Source organism: Poecilia reticulata, chromosome 22, assembly GCF_904066995.2.
Source record: "Poecilia reticulata chromosome 22, P_reticulata-male-v2, whole genome shotgun sequence".
In the NCBI taxonomy this organism is placed as follows: domain Eukaryota; kingdom Metazoa; phylum Chordata; class Actinopteri; order Cyprinodontiformes; family Poeciliidae; genus Poecilia; species Poecilia reticulata.
Window position 1 is genome coordinate 3122252 of NC_088851.1, and position 21956 is coordinate 3144207.

Genomic DNA, 21956 nt, shown 5'->3' on the forward strand with positions numbered 1-21956 from the left:
AAAGCAGGCGGAGCAGGAAGACATTTTGTTTTCGCCGTCAGTCTAGATGAAGAAAATAAAAACTCTGCTTTAAAACAATTTATTTCTCCAACATGTTAAATTTAACATTCAGTGTATAGAGTTGGGCTGAATGTAAATCTGACAAAGTTAGATCAGTTGTTGAACAGAACAGTGTGTATTAAGGTGTGTTTTTTTTTTTTGTTTTTATTTTATGCATGCCACAATTTCCAGAAATGGCTCTGTGCAATTGTTCAGTACAAAGTTTTATTTTCTGTCCACTTGGCAGTTCTGCAACACTTTATTTTGGTCTGTCATATAAAATCAGACCAAAACAACGTGGAAAAGTTCAAAAGATTTGAAAACATTGCATTAAAAGTCAATAAACAACAAAACCCTGGAATCATTTTAGCAGGTCTTTAACTCAATCAGACAGTAAATTCAGGCTGTTGTTGAAGATTTAATGAGATAAATATTTTAACCAACCCAATTCTTAACCGACCCAATTCTTCCTCTCCATCTTCCTCTTCCTCCGTCAGCTCTCCGGACCACGCCACTCCATCCCAGATGTCACTTCCTGCTGAGTCTTCTCCAGACCAGAAGGACTTGTCCTCCTCCCAGGTCCAGTCTCTGGTGGTGCAGCTTCAGCAGCTGTCCAGGGAGAAGGAGGACACTGCGGCTGAGCTCCAGCGCTGCCAGGCGGCTGAGCAAGAAGCCAGTGAGAGAGTTCGCAGGTCAGTCAATTTGTTCCGTTTTTCTCAGATTTGTTCACTGCCTGCTGCTTCCTCGTCCCATCAAGCTGAGACGAAAACAGTCTGACAGCTCTGACCACATCTGCTCTGTTTTCACCTGTTTTGTAGTTTTATTAGTTTCTCTGCAGCTCCTGAAATCACTCCTGAGTTTCAGGAGTGATTTTCATTAAATCACAGCATTCTGTTTATTTTGTAACATTCCAGCTGGTCAATATTTTATAACTCAATTCAGTTTTTTTTTTGTTTAGTTTTTTTTATCTAAAAACTTTGATCATGTCCATTCTGCTCTGTCTTCTCGTTCGTGACAGGTGTCTGCTGGTACTGAGCCAGGTTCTGGTTCTGCAGGAGTTCTTTCTCTCCGCTGTCACCACATGCATGCTCAGTCTGAGGGATTGCTGTAAACCAACCAAAGCAGTCGTCTGCTGTCACCATGTCCTCATCCAGGAGGAGTGAAAGCTGTGAAAAAATGACTCAATACAATCTGCTGGTTTCCTTGGAAACGTTTTAAACGACCTTGAATAACTAACTGAGCTTTCTGCATTGTTTGATAACAGAGCAGTTATGCAGTTATCAAACTGCAAACAGTGCAAACCACATGTCATTTGATATCGTGACTGACTTGAAATGTTTTTTTAAGTGTCTTGAAATAACACAAATATAAATAAATGATCAGACAATGCAGTCAAGTTCAGATTATTATTCAAACTGTCTATAATGTTTTCTAAGGAAACTCAGCAGATTGCATGGAGTCAGTGACGTAAAGCGATCCCTCATACATGCTGCATGTAGCAACAGTGGAAAGAGAAAACTGTCCTTTAACCGGGGCAGACCTCTATCAGAACCAGAACCAGGTCCACTGTTGGGCCTCGTCTTACAGTGGAGCTGCTTCCACACGTATGTTAGAGAACAAACGCCATCAGATCTTTTGCAGGAAAGCAAATGATTTGAATCAGCAGTGCTGCCAACACTGATGCCGTCATTCAGAACATTTTACTGTGGAAAACTGGAAACGAAGCTGTTGGCATGTCAGGACAAGCAGCCGTCTGTAAAACCTCTTCAGATTCACTGCCAGACTGACTGCTACTGGAGCTCCCTGTGGCCCACAGGACACGACGGGAGTTACAGCAACATTTGATTTCCCTTTGGGATCAATCAAATATATGTTAAATAAACCACTCTGAACACATCACACCCTCTGAAACATGGCGGTGGCAGCATCATGCTATGGGGATGCTTGTCTTTGTAGAGACAGATGGGAAGAAGGTTTTAAAATGATTATTTTTTTCTTGATTAAATCTGTAAAAGTTATTTATGGTCGTCACCGTCTGACCCTCATGTGACCCAAAGTCCAGCTGAATGTTTCCTCCAGCAGCCGTTAATGGACCGACCTGCTGCTGTCTGTTCCAGGACTCAGAGGGGAGATGTTCACCCAGCAGTCCATAGTAATGGGGACGCACCGATTGCAGTTTTCTGGTCAATCACTGATCTTTAATTTAAAAAATTGAGACTAATACTAAAAAGAAAGTTGCTGAGTTGGTAACAGTGAAATGAATATTGTTAACTGCAAATATGCAGACATGACCCAGTGGGCAGGTCTGTCATGGCAGAGTGATGAAGGTCAGTGGCTGATTCTCAGATGTATGTCAAGCCAGATAAGATCGGCTTCACGTGTATCGGCTGATCAGGAAACTGAGGCCGATATCTGGGTGCCCGGTGCACCCCTAGGTAATAATGACCTCACAGAACGGCGTTTTCATGTAAACGCCCCTGATTGTGGAGGGAGTGTCTGGTGGGAACCAGCTGCTTCACGTTGATGGAGCAACAGTTTCCCTCAGAGACTCCGGAGGTGTTCAAAGACCGGTTAAGTATGTGGGACTAAGGAGATTTGGCTCTGATGACTCATATCCAGCAGACTATGGCGCAAGTGTCCCTGCAGCCGAGATGATCAGGAGAGAACTAAGCCTTGCAGATTTGGATTCAGGAAAAGGGAAAACGCTCTGGTTGAACGTGACTTCTTCTTCTTCTTCTTCTCCTGCTTCTGCTGCTGCTGCTTCTCAGCTCATCAACCTGAAGATGAAGGGATGAGATCGGTGATGAAAACAGCTTAAGTCCTCCGTCTGCGTCCTGCGCTGTCCTCCTGGGCTCAAACCTGGGGCTTTCTGCAGTAATTTGGCTGCCAGCGGGGGGAGCAGAGTAAGGAGTAAGAGGGGGGGGGGGGAATGGGAAGTGCCTTCCAAGTTTCTTGGTTGTGAAGAGGAATGTTTGCTCTCTGATGGGAAGGACTGAGTCAAATCTGCTGCTTATTACAAATGAGGAGTTTAATTTGAATAGGAAAGGGAGAGAACCTCGCTGATTGTTAGAAGGTCATCCAAACCTCTCTCTCTCTCTCTCTGTCTCTCTCTGTGTGTGTGTGTGTGTGTCTGTCTGTCTGTCTCTCTCTCTCTCACACTCATACTCTCACACACACACACACACACACACACACACACATGCAGTCACATCAACATCTCTCTGCAGTTAATATTCTCATTGACGGTTGTAAAGTGGACTTTTTTGTCGGCGGTGCATGCTTTGCTGCAGCGCTGCATTAACCAGCTGAGACGTTCTCCTGTCCACTCCCACTCAGGTCTGCAGGGTTCATCATCCCCTCTGTAACCCTCCTCTTCCTCCTCCTCTTCCTCCTCCTCAGGTTGGAGCGTTTGGTGGAAGTGTTGAGGAAGAAAGTTGGAGCAGGAAGTCTCCGTGCCGTCGTCTGATTCGTCAGATCCTTTTTATGTGACCAAACTGATGGTTTGTTTTTTTTGTTTTTTGTACTGTTGAAGCTTTTCTACTTTTTGTGATTAAAACTTGGTTACATGTGGAAGCAGCAGAAGAAATGAAGCAACATGTTTGTCTTTGTTTCCTTCACTTGTTTTGGATGTGGAAGTGTTTTCAGCTGGAAAACTGAGCACTTTTACTTTTTATTCCGTGTGTTTTTCTCTCTTTGACTGGAGGCAGAAAATTAAATAAATGTGATTATGTCATCAGAACTTGATACTAAGAGATGTGAGCTTTATTACTGCCAGGTTGTTCAGGTGATTCTAAATAAATTGTAATATACAAAACAAAAGTATTCATTTATTTCCATAAATAGGTGTAAATGTGAAACTTGTACACACAGGGTGACACATTTCAGCTATTTGTTGATTCTGTAAAAAATGAAAAATTAAAGTAAAATCAACTTGTTTTGAGCTTTACATCATACTATGATCTTATTCTCTCATCAAAAACATACCTTTGATCATTTCATGCATGCTTGAGAAATCCTTTAGTCTCCACGGCAACCATTCAGCTGTGCAAAATGCCTGGTTGGACCTAGCTCTGCCTTCCAGGACACAGCTCCTCCTCAGCCCCTCCCCTCCAGCAGCACCCCCTCTCAGCTCCTTCAGACTAGCCAGCAGCAGTTGGCAAGCACCTGGTATTTAAAAATCTATTTTATGTTTCATATTTTTTATTTGTAATTGTTTTTGCAGAAAACACTTTGATATTATTTCTTCCCCCTGATTCTAATGTCAAAAATGCTACATTTTGCGATCATAATTCATTTGTAAAAGCAATTAAAAATTTAACTCATCCAAGGGATTGAATACTTTTCATAGTCACTTTAACATCAGTGATAATGTTCAGTGTTTTGGTTACTAGGGCATCACGTTTGTTTCTCAGTAGGTTTTGAAGAAAGCAAAAGGCATAAATTAAATGCAGCAGCAGCAACATCAACGCTGCTGAAAATAAAATAAAAAACAGCAGAGATGAAACTGAATTGTATCCGACTAAATGTTCCGAGTTAGTCATTGGAAACGAGAATATAATCAAAGTGTTTTAATTATCAGTAGATACTTAATATGACCCAGAAATACTGAAATCTAATCTAAGTCCTTTTGATCTTTTTAAGTCATTTAAGTGCATTCGTTTGCATTTTGTGATCATTTCATTAATACCACAGATAACCTTTAAAACATTTTCTCAGTGATTGTTTCATCAGTTGCATTATTGAAGCGCTGTAAACTGCAGATGACAGGAGAATGAAGAGTTTAATAAAGATCCGAACGCTTCCAGGTTGGCAACACAAGTTGGAAATGAAAACCGAGGAGATAAAGTTGGCTTCAGCTGAGGAACTCCTTTAATGAAGATATCAGAGAGACGGGATTTTCATCAGTTGTGATGTGTGGCTCATAAAAAGGGGGGCGGGTTGCCTCCCGCTATGGGCTGGTTACCATGGCGATAGCAGACCACTTGTTGTCGACTTGGGTGTCCTGCTCTTAATCCTGCGGCCGATAATCTGCTTGTTCTCAAGAAAGACTCAGTTTGTTGGAGCTCCAACTTCTGATGCCACCTGGGTGTGTGTGTATGAGCGCGTGCGTACGTGTGTGTGTGCGTGCGTGCGTGCGTGCGTGCGTGCGTGCGTGCGTGTGTAAGACATTGATCTTTGTGGTGTGTGTTAACTCTGCAGTAACATTCAGATGGCGCTCATGTCAAAACAAAGACATGAGAACAGATCTCCAGCGTCTCCATCACCATCAGCTGGTCTCCAGGCTGCGCCCATAAACGGAGTTTATTTCTGTTTATGTGAAGTCAACGTAAAGACGCCGGTTAAAGAGTAACGACAGATGTTCCAGCTTTCTTTTACCTGAACTCTGCAACACGACACAAATATTGCTTCCAGTGAGGACGAGCAGAACCCTTTGGAGATGAAGACTTTACCTCTGAGGTCAGAGGTCAAAGGGGAACTAAAGAGTTCAATTCTGAACAGCATCTCCAGTTTTATCAGTGTTAATGGTGGAAGAGATGACGGCATGAAGTCATGATAAACCTCCAACATCACCAACAAGAGTGTAGTTATGGTTGTTATTGTCTCTGATCTAAAAATACAAAATTTAATATCATATAATGAAGGAACGTGATGCACTGCAGCATGAAATAGTTAAATGACTTTCAAAGTAACTGAGTGAGTGAGACCTTAGAAATGATTAAAAAACAAGTACTTAGTTTTTATTTAATCACATTGGTGACGATTAATTTAAAGGGATGTGTTGTGTGTTTTCCAGGCACATGGTGGCATTTTATATCACAATCAAGGAACTACGGCTTCAGTTGGCATAAAAAATGTTGCATGTATCACACATGACAAATAAATTTGACTTTGCAATTTAACACCTTGAAATTCGGCCTCTGTCTCTTTAAGAAGCTCTTGCTCGCTCAAACAATAGCTCTTCATAACAATGCTCCTCCATTTTTAGATCCGTTCTAACAACTTTGGGCTGAGAATCAGAACGCTTGCTGAACAGTCTCTTCTCCAGTCCAGCTGATGCTGTGATTCAATTTGGGCAGTGATGGTCACACTGAACCAGGTTCTGGTTCTGCTGAAGGTTTCTTCCTGTTAAAGGGAAGTTTTTCCTCCCCACTGTTGCTCCATGCATGCTCAGTGTGAGGGATTGCTTTAAAGTAACAACGCACGACAACACAAACGGTTGTTGCTACATGTTTGTCCAGGAAGAGTGAACATTCAGGTCAGTCTGCTGGGTTTCTGTTGGTAGAAACTTTTTAAACCAAACTGAATAATGAACTGAGCTCACTGCATCTCATAACTGGAATCAACTGGAATGTATGTGTGACTAAACTGGGCCAACTTTTTCTCTAAAGTGCCTTCAGACAACATTTGGTTCTGTAGAAATGAATTGAACTGTAGACGATCAGATTATGATTTAACAAAAAGCTTTATTTTTCCTGAATCCTGTTAGTGTTCCACTTCATCACCTCTCTGTCCAGATCTCCTGTTAACAACACAGAGAGAAAAACCAGCAAGAGAGAAATCAGACACGGTTTGATCTTTTCTCCCACTCTAAGATAAGAACTAGGATTTGATTTTGTGAAATATTTCCTAAATTAATCCATAAAACATGCTGGAAAATAAAGTCTTTAGGTTGTTTTGTTGTTTTTTTATCTGACATGTTTTGACGACTTATGTCTTTAGAAAAAGACTTTAGATAAAAAATTGTCTTAACAAAGCAACTTAAGGACTATGCTGTATATAGAAACAATGATCTTCATTGGAATATGCTTTGGAAACTGCTTGACAAATCAAAATCAAAAATCATCCTTCACTTATCACTTTACATGACAAACAGATCCAGATTTCATCCAGAGGTCTAGAATCAGTCCCGTTCATAAAACCAGAACTTCTTTTCCCAGAAACACCTTCCAGTTGAAGGTAATTTAACACTTAAACATTTTACACTTAAAAAAAATTAGGTTTGAATACTTTCAGCTTCCTTTACTCTGAAGCCACTTAAAAGTGCAGCACTATGCGTTTTCTAACCACATCATCCCAATTTACAGCACAATAAATGAGTTAAGTTACCTTCAGTTGTAAAAATGCCATGTGTATCAAACATGACTTAAAAGAAATTTGATGTCTTAATATAATGCGTTGAAATTGGGCCTCTGTCTCTTTAAGAAACTTGTGCTCTTTCTGAAGCCCTGCCTTCAGGAAGTCATCACAACATGGCTCCTCTACTAACTTAGCGTTGCTCTGAGAAGTGGCTCCTACAATGAGCTCAGCAGATGCACAGTTCCAAAAGTTGTTTGCTAATTGCTGCTGGCTAGTCTGAAGGAGCTGAGTGAGGGAGTAAAGGGGGTGGATGGGCTCTGTGAGGTGGAAACTGCAGCTCTGAGGAAGAGCTGCGCCTTGAAGGCAGAGCTAGAGCCACTCAGCCGTCTTATACAACTGAATGGTTGCCATTCAGTTACATTAAAGGATTCATCAAACATGCATGAAAGAATTAAAGCAACACCACAGGCATGATTTTGATGAGGTAATAACATAACATGATTTAAAGCTCAAAAATAGCCCTTTTAATAAAATCCGTTGCAACCAAATGTTCTCAGAAGTTACATAATTAGTTACTTCTGATTTCGTCTTAGTGAAGTATCTCTTCTGTAGTCCAGTCAAAGCCCAGATCCTCCCGGTTGATCAGGTTGTTGGTGAGGACGGAGCCCACAGGACCAGCAGAGCTGCATCCACACAGCATCAGCTGACACCTTCAGATTTTTATTGGTGATCAGTGTTGGTGAAACATTTCTGAAAACCAAAACCCAGTGCAGCTCATCAGTGTGAACAAAATCTGCTCATCAGTGCTGAAGGTTTGAAGACAGGTGAGATTCTTTTTGGCCATTTTAACAGTTTAAACAGATTTAGCTCAACCCCTTCAGTGACTTCTCCTCCATCTGAGCCAGAATGACCAGTGAGTCTCTGCCAATTACACATCCACCCCCTCTGCCCCCGCCACACCCCCACCCAGGACCACCAACCTCCCGGCTGATCCATATTAGCACCTCACAAAGCTCTAATAAACTTCCTCTGAATTATTTTAATGGAAAAGCAGGGGCTCTCTCTCTCCCTCTCTCTTCTCATCTCTCTGATTCTGGAGGGGATTTCTTTGCTCTTTTCGTTGACCGAGCACAATTGTGTTATTGGAGATAATTAATTCCAATCCCCATCAAAAGGCCTTAGTGGCCCTGGGGCCCCTGTTCTTGGCTTTCTAGTGGGGCAATGAAAGGCACGGGGAAGAAAGAGGCTGAAGGCCGCCGTATTGTGGCCGACATTTTCCTCCATAAGGAGCGAGCCAAGAGAAAAGAGGCTGAGAGCTTTGGTGAAACGATGGTGGGGGCCCCGGGGCCCGCCGCCGCTGACACTGCCCTCACCGCCGGCGCTGTGTCCAGAGCGGCCCTGGCTTTGGCCCACAGAGAACATATGGCTCATATTACAACAGCAGGCTGGGTGGCAGAGGATCAGCAGCACAACCTCTTCTCAGATCGGAACCTCAGAAACGGACCGAACCGACCAAGTGTCGGTCTCAGCGCAGCTTTGATCCAGATATCAGGTCCACTTATACAAATGTTGGGATTAAAAACGGCCACAGCTCTACAGGCCTGCATGTCTCCAGTAACCCAGACAGAAATGAACAAATGAAACTACATCCTGTTTGGGCCTGTATGAATAAATCCAGATTCCGAAGAGGTTCTGGTTCGGTTTGTTGTTCCATCTCAGAGGTGGGAATGTTTTCTTGTCGTCGCGGAGTGAAGTGTTGTGACTTTCAGACAGCTCTTCAGGCTTATTGTTCTCTCTGTTCTGCTTCCTCTCACCTGATCCGCTCAGGGACGAACGCAGAAACCAAAACACACACACGTTGTGTACTCAGGCGGAGGCGCCGTATGCAAACACGATTCGTGCTTTGATTTTAGTGAGAAAGTCGGTATTTACAGAAACCCGTTTAGAGAACTTCCAAGCAGCCTGAAGATTTCCTCTAAAACATTTAATGTTTGAAAGATGTGACCAACTTAGACTAAGTTTGATAGAATTGTTAACCAAAAATAGTAGTTCTTTGGTAGTTATTTTTATGCAGTTTTACAATCAAGTTTATGGTTATTGTTGATAATAAATCACTCATAAGACTGAGGTCTAAAAAACAAGCTCAAAACCAACAAAAAAACTAAATACTCATTAAATTAATTATACAGATATAATTAATTTAATACATATAATAATCAACTAAATTGAAAGAAAATGATGAAATCATAAGATTTGGATTTAATGAGTTATGATCACATGTTCTTGTCATAGATGAAAAGTAACACATCTGTAGTATAGTAAATCGTGATTAAATGTAAATATAGTCTCTCTGCTGGACATAGGTGCTTTATATGATCTAAATTATATTCATATTTTACCAAGTGTTATAACTCCGCCTGTCACTGTATAAGGTCATCTGTAATAATTTACCCTTTCACTCTGAATCTGATGTTTACTTTTAAAAATCACGTTTGTGATGTTTGCACGAAAGAAAAAACATTGTCTAAAAATGTTTTAAGTGGTTCCCTGATTATTATTATTATTATTATTATTATTATTATTATTATTATTATTATTATTATTATTATTATTATTAATTCCTATTTAGATATATTGTGCCAGTAATTCGTGTGCCAATTCATACGAGTACAAAATTCAGATCGTCATTCCAATACAACTGACTCCAATTTAAAATAATAAACCCAGTTATTATTATTATTATTATTATTATTATTATTATTATTATTATTATTATTATTATTATTATTATTAATGTATTAATTAATTAATCCTTTCTTATTAGCTCGACATTAGGCCCGCCATCGTTCGCGCGCTCCCGACGTGTCCGCCTGTGTTCGCGCGCGTGCGCTTTGGGTTACTTTTGTGTGCGGATAATTAGCGGATAATTCCTGGATCATTAGAGCCCTTTCTGCGGCTCGGCGGTGAAAGTGTGTGAGACAGCCTCAGATCAAAGTGAAATCTGTCGGGATGTGTTCAGGTTCACGGAGCTGCGGCGGAGGTTAAGGCCGACAGCGAGCCGTGAAATCCGGCGAGGCCGCGCGGAGCGAGCCCCTTCCCCGGCTGCTATCACATGCGGAAAGACCCGGTCCTGGGAGTCGAGGTGATGCACTGACCTACAGACAGTATTAAAATATACAAGTATAAATAATTAGGTAGATAAATAAGTAAACAAAAAGGCAAGTATCTTCCTAGAAATTAATAGTTTGTTTTTCTTTTCTTTTTTTTTCTTTTTTTTATTTTACAATTAACAGTTAATTATTTTTGAGAACGTATCGACATAAATAAATACATTTAAAACTTATGCATTAAAACTTCATAATAAACGAATAAACTATGAAAAGAATCCCTCTGGAGTCGCGTGCCATCAGGAACACAATGTTAACTGTTAGCCTTGTTAGCATAGAGCTGCTCGGACTTTTAACGGCGTCATTTTGGAGATTTATCGGCTCCTCGTTCAGGCTGAGCAGCTCCGGTTGATCCTGACCCTCCACCATCCTCTGCTGGAGGAAGCTGGCCGGGCCTCAGCCCGCTGCTCCTGGACCTTTATTCACCCTGAAAAATCAGATACTTCGAGACCTGGACAGGCCATTAAAAACTACAACATAAAAAGGAACATTTAGATGGAGTTAAGTATTATCCAGTGTGTTCAAATTTCAATCTGCTGTATTAACTTGTGAAAGCGTTTAACATTTTACCAGCATTCAATTATTTTGGTGAGAAAAAGTGTTTAGATGCTGGTAGTTGATTAATATCCTCATCTGCTGTGCGGTTTGCACTAATAGGGCTGGTATGTTTTTTTGTTGCCGTTGTTGTTTTCCTTATATTATTATGAACTCATGTAAACTAAGGAAATGTGAAAGTTTCTGTGTTAAAGCAAAACTTTATGATTCGATCTAGTTTCTAGTTTTCCTACATAGCTCTCATAACGCCGTTGCGCGTTAAACTTTTGTATTGCTTAATGTCAAGTGAAGTCAGTGGAGGTTACATGATGTTTTATGCAGAATAAAACAAAACTAAAGTATTTGTTTGTTTGTTTGTTTGTTTGTTTGTTTGTTTGTTTGATTTTTCAGGACAACCTAATTTTATCTAAACTGATTAAAACAAAACTGAGTATTTGGAAGTTTTCTCCAAATGTCGTCTATATAAATATATATATTATTCTCGTGTGTATCATCCAGAGAAGGCGGGGCTCGTCGTCCGGGCCCAAACTTACTTACAAGCTGACGCAGCTGCTGCACATCTTTCTTTTTTTCTTGTTGTCAAGGAAACGGTTTTTACACGCCATCGTTAAAATAGATTTAAATGATTTTGTAAAAAGTCTTTTGTTTCTTCTTAACATGAAGAACAAAACATGGAAGCTAAAATGATCCTGTCATAAGTTAGGCTTTCTCTCATTTGGCTCGGTAAGTTTGTTTTAAACGCTTTAACTCGTTTATTAAAGTATCTAAAACATTTAAATTCAAATCTATTACAGACCTTGAAACTTCTAATCACTGCTCATGCACAGAACAATTTACAACAAAGTAAAAATGTCAATCGTTTAAATACAAATCAATATCTATTTCTACAGTCCTTATTGGTTTGGAAAAATAAAAATGTATTTTTTTATTATTATTATTATTTTCGCTGAAACCTCTTTCAATGAACAACCAAAATCAAATGAGTCAGAACCTGAAGTTTTATGGAATTAGATTCTTTATTTCAATTCAATTTTGTTTATTTTTTGCACAAATAACAACAGATATTATTTGAAATAACTTTTCAAGGACATGTCCAATTCATGTGGAGTTATGCAGAATTCAGTTTGGTCCATTTCAGTGAAAACCATTTTCATTTTGTTGTCCGTATGACGGCCGGTTGAGGCAGAATGTCATGAAACTGTGAAAATGTTATAATGTTCTCTGTGTTCAAATGAAATTATATTTAACATCTTTTTACAATTATGTAATTTGACACTGTCCAAATAAAAACTGATATCTTTTTATTTATAAAATAATATTTAAGCACACAATTATTGTCTTAAAGTTCTGTTTGTGTGGCCCTCTATGGGGTCATGGAGGGCTGCATTTGACCCACAAGCCTAGAGTTTGACACATGGCTTAGATTAATTCTAGCCAAGAGAAAACAACCATGTCACACATTTAGTTCATCATGTAAGGCTAAATAGGAACCAGTCGCGTATCTACAGTATAACTTGATATGAACAGAACCTATTTTTTCCTGTAATGGAAAGAAATTTGGCTCTCAGAACTGAACTAAACTGAATTAAAATAGATTTATCAACTGATCAGTTTGGGCATGAAACTATATCAAGTTCTAATTACAGTAACTCAAAGTTTCTACATATTAAACCAGCCTTCCAACTGATCAGCCTTAACTGACAAAACAAAATGATTTGGACATTAAAACTGACCTTTAGCAATCATCAGCCAGAAAGCAAATATTTCTTGTATTCGTCGGTTTTATTTGAAAATGACAGAATAAGTTAAGAACATGCATGCAGAATCAAAACCAACAAAGACCGAAAACACAACAAGGAGGCGCAGCAAGAAGGGAGGGCAGGGTGATAAAACAGGGCTTCTCTTTCAGAAGTCAAATAAAAATCCAAACAAAGAAGAGAACAGCACTCGCTCCGTTCATGCAGATGGGAATAATGGCGTGGCCTGGAACAGGAAGTGATTGTGTCGAGTCATCAAACATCGATTCAGGATCAGAGTGATCATAAAGCTGCTCCCTAACCAACAGACCGTGCAGTGTGGCGTGTTCCTCTGATGAGCCTCCAGTGTCAGAGGTCACACCAGACACCTGAACATGCAACACCATGTAGCAAACGCCGGCGTGTTTGTGTGTGTTAAGCAGTGTGTTGTTCTGACATTGCAACTGGGAGGATTTTTTCTGCTGGTGAGACAGTTGGAGCGCTGCCACGGTTCTGCTGGCTCTGCTGCGGCGTTCGCTGATACAGGATTAGTCTCTCTGTTTTGGGTCAGAGACAGAAAAAAAAAACTTTTTTTAAAAGGGAAAAATCATCTTTTCTTCTGTATGGATGCCATGGAAATGAACACACAAGGTTCACTCGAACTATGAGTACTGCTGTCATTTACTCTCTTAAATAATACTAATTTACAAAAAAATATGAAATATCATTTCATCTCTTTTACGCGTGTCTGTTGTCTAACTAAATGATGACTTTCGTTGTCTAAGGGAAGATATTTACAAAGTATGTGAATACTCTGCATAAACTCTTCAGATCCACTTCTCCCAGTGATTGAGCTTCATGAGTCATTTGACGAACAGAAATCTAATCGGTTTTTGATTTTTTTCTGATAATCAAGTTGAAGTTCTGGTCAGACAGAACACAGAAGAGATATTTTTCGTGTGTGTGACTGAAGTCTGCTTTAGTTCATCTTAACGAGATCAGTTCATGTTCAACTACAGAGAGAGAGAGAGCTTATTATTGATCAGCCATCCTCATCATTTATATAGATCCCTCCCCCAAACCTCTCCGTCTTTTATTTTACACAAATCGACCCCTTAAATAAAACACCATTCATGTGTCCAGACTGAGGGCCGCGACCCCTCAGGAGGTCACCAGAGATCCAAAGGAGGTCGTGGGAGAAATAAATCCTCATCATGCTCTACAGAGAAATATGGTTTCTGATCTTGGTTCTTGATCCGTTCTGTAAACACCGGCACAATAGGCACATTATCATATCCAGGTGACCTCTGACCTCAGACTGGTTGAAAACAACTGGGACAGAATGTGGATGATTTGGCACGTTCTGGACCGGGAGAACTGAAGGCTTGGAGCTTTAAGTTCAACTTGCTTTTCAGCCTCGCTCATCAGCTTCTGCCTTAGCAATGCACTAATTCTTAAAACATGAGTTATTTAGGTTTGGATAGTTGCGTATTGTATGCCACTGAGCACAACCAACATCTGTGTGTGAAGCTGCAGTGATTCAGTGAAAATGAACATAATATTTCTGGGATCTTGTCAACATTTTGTAACAACAGGTATAACTGTGTCTGACCCAGTCTGCATTAGGTTATATGGTACTATCAACAATAAACCGAAATCATAAAGAAAAACATAATATCTGTCAGTCTTACACCAACACTTGAATTAAGGTCCTAGGAAGACAATCTATCTCAGAAGTTCTGTAAAATTTGACTGTTTAACAAAAGAAAAAAAATATTTTTTATTTATCAAAAGATAGTTTACCTATTTGAATGATTCTACAGTGAGGGGGATGATAGAGCCTCAACCAGATCAAACATTCCATGATTTCATCTTGTGCCCCTTAAATGTCACTCCAGAAACACCTACATGCAAGTCAATGGGTCCATGAGGACACCGGTGTCCTCATGGACCCATTGTCCTCATGCCATGAGGACACCGGTGTCCTCATGGCAGGTAAGGGGTTAACCAATCGAGAGGTTATGTTTTGAATAAAACAGCATGCCCCAAACCAGACTAAAGCATTTCAAACAACAACAACTTCACTAAAGGTCAAAATGTTTGGAATAATGCAATAGAAACGATCCATCAGTGCTATAGTCCAAATTCCGCAACAGCAACATTCCTCCAGATCCTGAGCTCACAGATCTTGGCCTGTTTTGGAGGCATAAATGTGACCAATGAGATCCTGCATTGATGTTTTTAGACCTGAAAGTATCTTAAAAGCATGAAAGAAGACCACAGACCTGGGGTCAATTTTAATTTGCTGAGGATTCATATGTCAGTGTCAAGGTTTGGTCACAGTGCGGGGAGTTCTCTTTAGCTTACAGGTCAGTATCAACACTATCAGACAGGAAGTCCAGGACAGCTGCATGCAGAAGGTCCAAGTCCAGACAGGAAGTGCTCGCCATTCAGCGGCTATGATGAGCTGTTCAGGAGCGGTCTGGGGTACATGCCCTGGTAGTAGGAGGCCTCAAGAGGCTCCATGGTCCTCCCCCCAAGGCCAGACGCCCCCCCACCATTGTAAGAAGAGTACTGCAGAGCCTCATAGGCCTTCAGGTCCAGTTTGTGCTGCTGCTCCGAGGATGACATTAAGTTGTTGATGGAAAACGGGTGGTTGAAAGAGTAGTGGGGGTCTCCTTTTATATGCAGAGGAGTTTCATGGGCCATGGAGTGCGGAGGAAGTGATAGGGAAGACAGTAACTGAGAGCTGGATACTTTCAGGTCAGACACACCTCCAACTCCTCCCCTCAGATCCAGGCCGGCAGGGGAGCCCGTCTGGCTGGAGGAGGCCACAGATGAGTCCAGAAGTCCAGCAGGTTTGGCAGAATCTCCGGCAGGAGAGGTACAACGGCCACCCCCTGCTCCCATATGCTCCTTCCTCCCGTCTGGTTTCCCTGGAATCTTCTTCTCGCACTTAAATCTCTTCTGACGTCGCAAGTAACAGCCGTTCTCAAACATGTTGCCTGAGTCTGGGTGCAGGGTCCAATACGAACCTTTACCCGGTTTGTCGGGCGAACGGGAAACCTTGACGAAGCAGTCATTGAAGGACAGTGAGTGACGGATGGAGTTCTGCCAGCGTTGCTGGTTTTGCCGATAGTAGGGGAACAGGTCCATGATCCACTGGTAGATCTCACTCAGAGTCAGCATCTTACTTGGTGCCTGCTGGATCGCCATAGTGATGAGTGAGATGTAGGAGTAAGGGGGTTTTGCGTGAGGGTAGCTCCGTCTGAACGTCTTGTTGTCACGGCTTCGGTTCAGTCCACCACTACCGTACGCCATGCCGGAGCCCATGTTGGGACTCATGCTTCCATACGGGTTCAGACCCAAGGAGGCCTGCTGGGCTGACACCGAGTTCATACTGGACGGGCTCAGAGGCCCACCCATGGAAGCCACACCCCCACCTAAGTTTGACATAGGCGCTGGAGCGGAGCCCCCCATCCCTCCTACAGGGGACGGACTGAGACCGGTACCGCTATACGACATGTTGAAGGAGCCTGACGTGGTGCCACCACTCGACATGTAGCCAGACATGGACGCCATTCCGAGACCAGAACCCATCCCGGTGCCTGCCATTGGAGAGTACACCTGCAGGGAGGACAGAGGACGAGTCAACTTTTATTTGAAGATGAACAGAAGTGGTAGACTCAAGAATCTGTCAGGATGGTTTACAGTCAGGTTCAACTAAAGGTCAACATTGAGTATCAATGCTGAAATCCCATCTCTTGTTTTAAAAACTGTATCATGACCTGCTCTCTGGTCGGAGCCATCAAAAGCAGAACATTCTGGGCCAGCACAAGTTTGCTCAAAAGAACTAGGGGTCATTAAACCAGGACCATGTGGACCAGATCAAATTTTCCCATTTCTACATTTCCTACAACTTCACCACTTACTACGCACACACTAGTAAGTGGTGACAGATTTTATGACTATTTCAGGTTGGCCAGACCTTGTCTTTATGTAGACTAAAAATATATAGAACCCTTTCTGGGCCCAAAGGTCCCGTCCACATTCAGCCTGGACAAAGTTAGCCCACCTGTACAGCAGCCAGCCCACAACTTAACCCCAATGTAACATCAGAAAACGTCGGTATGTGAATGTCTTTTCACCTCAAACTTTTCAACCACATACATTTCCCCTTTGTTAATACAGAAGGCAGTGTTTCTCTTTTTTTGTTTAAACTTAATAAAAAAAAATGAATTTAAGGAATCAACACCACCTGATTGCTCCCTTAGTGCAATCAAAGTGGCGAAAACTCATCAACGTCTCAGACACATATTGCTGAAGTTACCCGCAATCCAAACACATACATGTTCGGTTAAGTGGACAGTCTAATTTGTCCTTGCATAATGTCCAGTGTGTCTCTGTAATGGACTGGTGCATGTTCCCCATCTCTGGCCTGGTGAGCGCATCTGTCCAGTCTACTCCCCCACTCCCCACACACACACACACACACACACACACACACACACACACACACACACACACACACACACACACACACACACACACACACACACACACACACACACACACACTCTGCTACTCTGAACTGGATGAAGGTGTAAAAAAAAAAGAGTGAATGAGACAAAAAGTGCATAAGACTGCTGATATTATTTGCTTAATCTCTGAATAGAAACTCATGTGGATAATAGCAGCAATATTCACGTTTAGGAGCATTTTCAACTTCATTTTCATTTTTCTTAAGATTTTAACCTGATTTAATGAGAAGAAGTGTGTTTCTGTTATATTTTGCATTATTTTCTTGTTGCTTGTTTGTTTACGTTACATTATTTGTTCGCTTAAATGAGGAAATGTCAAACCATGTACACAAACATTGCATAATAAAACACATTTCTCTGATACTGAGCTTTTGAAATATCGTTGCTTAATTGCCAATTATTTTTAATGCTGTTAAATAAAATCTGTAATTAATAAACTGTTATTCTTGGTTTAAGGTCGGTGTGTGAGCAGGGTGTGAAAGAAGAAGGTCTGAGGGTTTGAAGTCATTTCTGACCTGACTGACTGACTGACTGAATGAATGAATGAATGAATGAATGAATGAATGAATATGAAACAAAAAATCCGTTCAGATCTTCAGGAATAATGATCAAAACCACGTGCAAAGATTAATAATTAATCAATAGGAAATCCCGGATTATTTTCTTCTTCCATATTTAGGATTTCAGTTATTATACGTGTAGGTTAGAAAATAATTTATGACAATAATCTTTAAATTGTCTTCTAAATTACACAAAGAATAAATAAAAGACATATAATCATTACACAATTTACTCAAAGAATAACCATCTTAACCATCAATATTATTTTTCTTATTTTACTTTCACGTAGTTGACTATTTTTATTTAAATGTTTTTAAAAAATAAAATCAGGTCCGCTTTGCACGCGAGTCTTGCTTTGTTTCTTCTTATATTAAGCACAAAAATTCCTCAAATAATCAGATACTTTTTCTCTAAAAAGTATCTGCTTTATCCAAATCTGAACCCCGCTTTTATTAACTTCAATGATTTGTAGTTACTTTATGAATCATATTCAATCTGCTTCAGGAATTATTATTATTATTATTATTATTATTATTATTATTATTATTATTATTATTATTATTATTATTATATTTTTTTTACAGAAAAAATTAAATATGAAATAAAACCTGCGGGTATTTTTGGCTCCTCTGGATTAATCCCGGGAGGATGCGGAGCGGCTGACCCGGCTCCAGCACCGTTAAAGCGGGCGGAGAGTGACCGACCTCTTCGCTGTAGTATCCGCTCCAGTCCGGAGCTTCGTGGCCTTCCATCTTCACCGTGCCCAGCATGACGGCAGCCCGCAGCCGGAACACGGACCCTGCTGCTCCCGCTCCGGGTGAACCTGTCCCGCTCCCTGAGTGTGAGCCTCCCGGTCCGGATAGAAGTGCCGAGTCGAGTCAAGCGGAGCGGAGCGGAGAGAGGAGTAAAGAAGAGCAGGAGGAGGAAGAGGGAGGAGGTGATGGTGACCTGCGGACTGCTGTGATCCTCCTTCTGCTATAGGTTCAGCCTTCATCACCTCCCTCCTCTCACAACTTCTCATTTCTTCATTCGTTGAATTCACACAGAGACTGAGCTGCTGCTCCGTTTCTGCAGCAGATAATCACTTTTCCAGCCAAAGACCCGAGACTCATGTCCGTGTGGATCATCAGGAGATGACAGAGAGAAAAAATAACATCTTGTTCTAAAATATACCTGGTGATATTCTTTAGAATATTTCAAATTCGGAAGGTTTACATCAGTTCAAACGAAGAGAAAATTCTGACTGAAATGAACATTTAGAGTCCATTTTAGAATGAGCCCAGAGTTATGTTGTCAGTCATTTATTATTATTATTATTATTATTATTATTATTATTATTATTATTATTATTATTATTATTATTATTATTATTATTATTATTATCGTTGTTGTTCTCCTTCTTCTTCTTAGTTGCAGTTTAATATTTTCATATAAATTCATAGGTAAAGGTTAATTACTTCAGTAAGAATTAAAGCAGCCACAACTGAATAAAATTGTTGTTTGATATATGTAAAATTTGCCAAGGTCAGTCATGATCAGAGGTCATTTTTGTTGGATTTGCTAAAAGTGTTAATGGTCTCTTGTTTGCATGGTCAGAGCCGGTCCAAGGTTGTTTGGGGCCCTAAGCTGAGTTTCCTTTGGGGCCCATTCTCTGAGAATCACTGACCTTTTATTTCTGGTTTATCTTTTCTTTTTCTTTCTATTTTTTTTCTTTTCCTTTCAAAAGCAGTTGTAGATCTGGTTTGATGATCACTGGCCAATTTATTCACAGAGCTGTACATATTTTACCATCTCTGACAGAAGCAGCAGTATAATTTAAATTGTGACTTTATGATCATTTCCATGTGGGTCTGTGGTAGAAGTTGCATGTTTGTCCTATGCATGCGGCCCTTGGCAGTAGCAAAGTGTGCTTAAACCTTGGGCCGGCTCGCTGCATCATTACTTTTGACTGATACCCGACTTGAAAATATCCAGTCCAATAAATATCAAGATTTCATATAATTTTTATTAAAATCTCAATTTCACAGTCAGTTTAAAAAGTCACTAAGTTAAAAAATTAAGAGAAAAAAGTTGCTTCGGAAGTTTAATTCCTGTTCAAACAGAGATCACTGTAAATAATAATCTTTAAGTTTATTTATGAGTTTAAAACAAAACAGAAGTTTCACTTCAAACAGTTTGGAGGAACCAATAAGCTGCTGCTCAGGGCCCCATGCAGGGCCGACAGGGGGCCCCAACAGGACCAGGGCTCCAGCGCTCAGAGCAGATCTTAAAAGTTCCCATTTGTAGTAAAATTCACCAAAAAATGTTCCAATGTTTCCTGAATTCTGAAGAATTTATGGTTAAAATGTTCAGTTAACATTTTATTGAAGACGTAACAAATTTACGTATGACATCGGGTTAACAGCTATCATGTTATATGATTAATAATTGTTGTGGTTTCACATTTCACCTTCAGTGTCTCCAAACCCCATCTAATAAAACATTTGTCAGTTTTTTATGATTGAAGGGAAAAACAACAAATCCAACTTGAGACGCTCTTCATGACATAATCTGAGTTCATGTTGATTTCATAGAGAAAAGAAAAATCAACATTCATCCAAAGATATCTGTTAGAAATGAAAATGAAGTGACTGGTTTATCTCTCATGTGGGGAACTGAAGGAATTTACTGCCAACATGTAAACACGTGCTACAAAATCAAATATCGTTGATCAGAATGAGACGTCAGGTATGGTCTTCACCGCCAGCCAACCACAGAAACACGACCTCTGTCCTCTTCCTTCACCATGATGATCTCAGCTGCCTGAGAGAGACTGAAGGAACGCAGCTGGAAAAACAAAGATCTCTAAGAAGTAGGTTTTTCAGTTAAAAGTAAGAAAAAAGTAGAGCTGGAATGAAGATTATTTTTATTATTATTGCTGATAGAATTTTTTTAAAAAATTTTTTTGCCCTGGTTTTTTTCCAGTGTGGTGGTTTAAAAAGCTGCTGATGGTGAAGTAACAGAGTAGAACAACCACTCACTGTTCACCATTATCTCACTGGATTAACTGGATGAGCTGGAGGCTTAAAGGACACTCTCACCAAAACACTGAGGGGGGGGAGGAAGAGGAGGAAGAGGAGGCAGAGGACAAGGAAGAGAGGAGAACAAAGGCTGCATGAAAGAAGTTTATTTCTGGTTGTTTGTCCAACAGGCCTTCAGAACGGAGCAGAGGAAACCCTGATCGTCCTGGAGGTTGCCATGGGTTACCCAATGGAAGACTCATTCTTCTTTAATCAATCAAGTTTATTTGCAGAGCACATTTTAGAAACACGGCAGTTCAAAGTGCTTTAGATCATGAAAACATGAAGAAAAACCCCCATCATGATCACATCATAGTGAAAACCTGTTACATTTGATCAAAATCATCAAATATGTTGGTCAATGTTCCATTTATTATGGTTCAAAAGCAGCTCTAAACAGGCGGGTTTAGTCCGGGTTTAAAGGAACTCAGTGTTTCAGCTGTGTTGCAGTTTTCTAGAAGTTTGTTCCAGATTTGTGGTGCATAGAAGCTGAATGCTGCAGAACCATGTGTGGTTCTGGTTCTTGAACGACATTAAACGATTTGTGTCCAATTACATCTCATTCTTCAAACACTAATGAAGACGTTGCTGAAACCTTGACACCAGGTTGACCTGGACAGCCCCGCCCCGCCCCGCCCCGACCTGGAAGCGGTGACGACATGGCAGCAGTGAGGAGGAGGAGGAGGAGGAGGAGGAGGAAGATCCTGCTGGTGATTCAGGATTCAGTGGAACTCGTTGGGGGTTTCGGTTCTGACTCACAGGAGTGTAAATTCTGCGTCCTGTCAGATGAAGAGCTCCTCACTGATAATTATGTTGTTACCGTAGAGACTGACTCACCTGGCCATCTCTCCCAGACTGACAGGCTCCACAGCCTGACAGCGCCTCCAGCCTCCAGTGAGGGAAACGTTCTTTTATTTAAGTTTGGTCCGTCAGCGGTGAACAAAAGTCATCATAAAGTGTGTGTTCTTGATTTACTCATAAATAATAAAACATAATCAGTCTTAATTGCATCTATGGGATCCTTTTTTATGCTCCATGATGCTGTTTGGATGTTGGCAATAACTGTCAGAACATAGCACTGCAGCGTGTGTGTGTGTGTGTGTGTGTGTGTGTGTGTGTGTGTGTGTGTGTGTGTGTGTGTGTGTGTGTGTGTGTGTGTGTGTGTGTGTGTGTGTGTGTGTGTGTGTGTGTGTGTGTGTGTGTGTGTGTGTGTGTGTGTGT

General features: G+C 40.8%; 2 protein-coding genes across 3 annotated transcripts in view; one reads left to right on the plus strand and one right to left on the minus strand.

Annotated features, from left to right (window-relative positions):
• The window catches only part of mipol1 (mirror-image polydactyly 1), a 59753-nt gene extending 55970 nt beyond the window's left edge, over positions 1 to 3783 (plus strand). For both annotated transcript variants that reach the window (XM_017302637.2, XM_017302638.2), the window contains exons 13-14: positions 537 to 731; positions 3439 to 3783. In XM_017302637.2, coding sequence (XP_017158126.1) covers positions 537 to 731; positions 3439 to 3505 — 262 coding nt within the window. In that variant the 3' untranslated portion in view covers positions 3506 to 3783. The remainder of the gene's footprint in view (positions 1 to 536; positions 732 to 3438) is intronic.
• An 8818-nt stretch (positions 3784 to 12601) lies between these two features.
• Positions 12602 to 18799, minus strand: foxa1 (forkhead box A1). The gene is made up of 2 exons (XM_008398709.3): positions 18381 to 18799; positions 12602 to 16201 (listed from the first exon to the last, which is right to left on the minus strand). The coding sequence occupies exons 1-2, from the start codon at positions 18444 to 18446 to the stop codon at positions 15032 to 15034; spliced, it is 1236 nt and encodes a 411-aa protein (XP_008396931.1). The 5' UTR covers positions 18447 to 18799; the 3' UTR covers positions 12602 to 15031.
• Positions 18800 to 21956: the final 3157 nt, after the last annotated feature.

Bases quoted from the DNA above. Each gene is read 5' to 3' on its own strand.
- foxa1 (XM_008398709.3), bottom strand. From the start codon at position 18,446: ATGCTGGGCACGGTGAAGATGGAAGGCCACGAAGCTCCGGACTGGAGC. The intron at 16,202-18,380 runs GTCGGTCACTCT...TCCTCCCTGCAG, and splicing joins GCGGATACTACAGCGAAGAG to GTGTACTCTCCAATGGCAGG.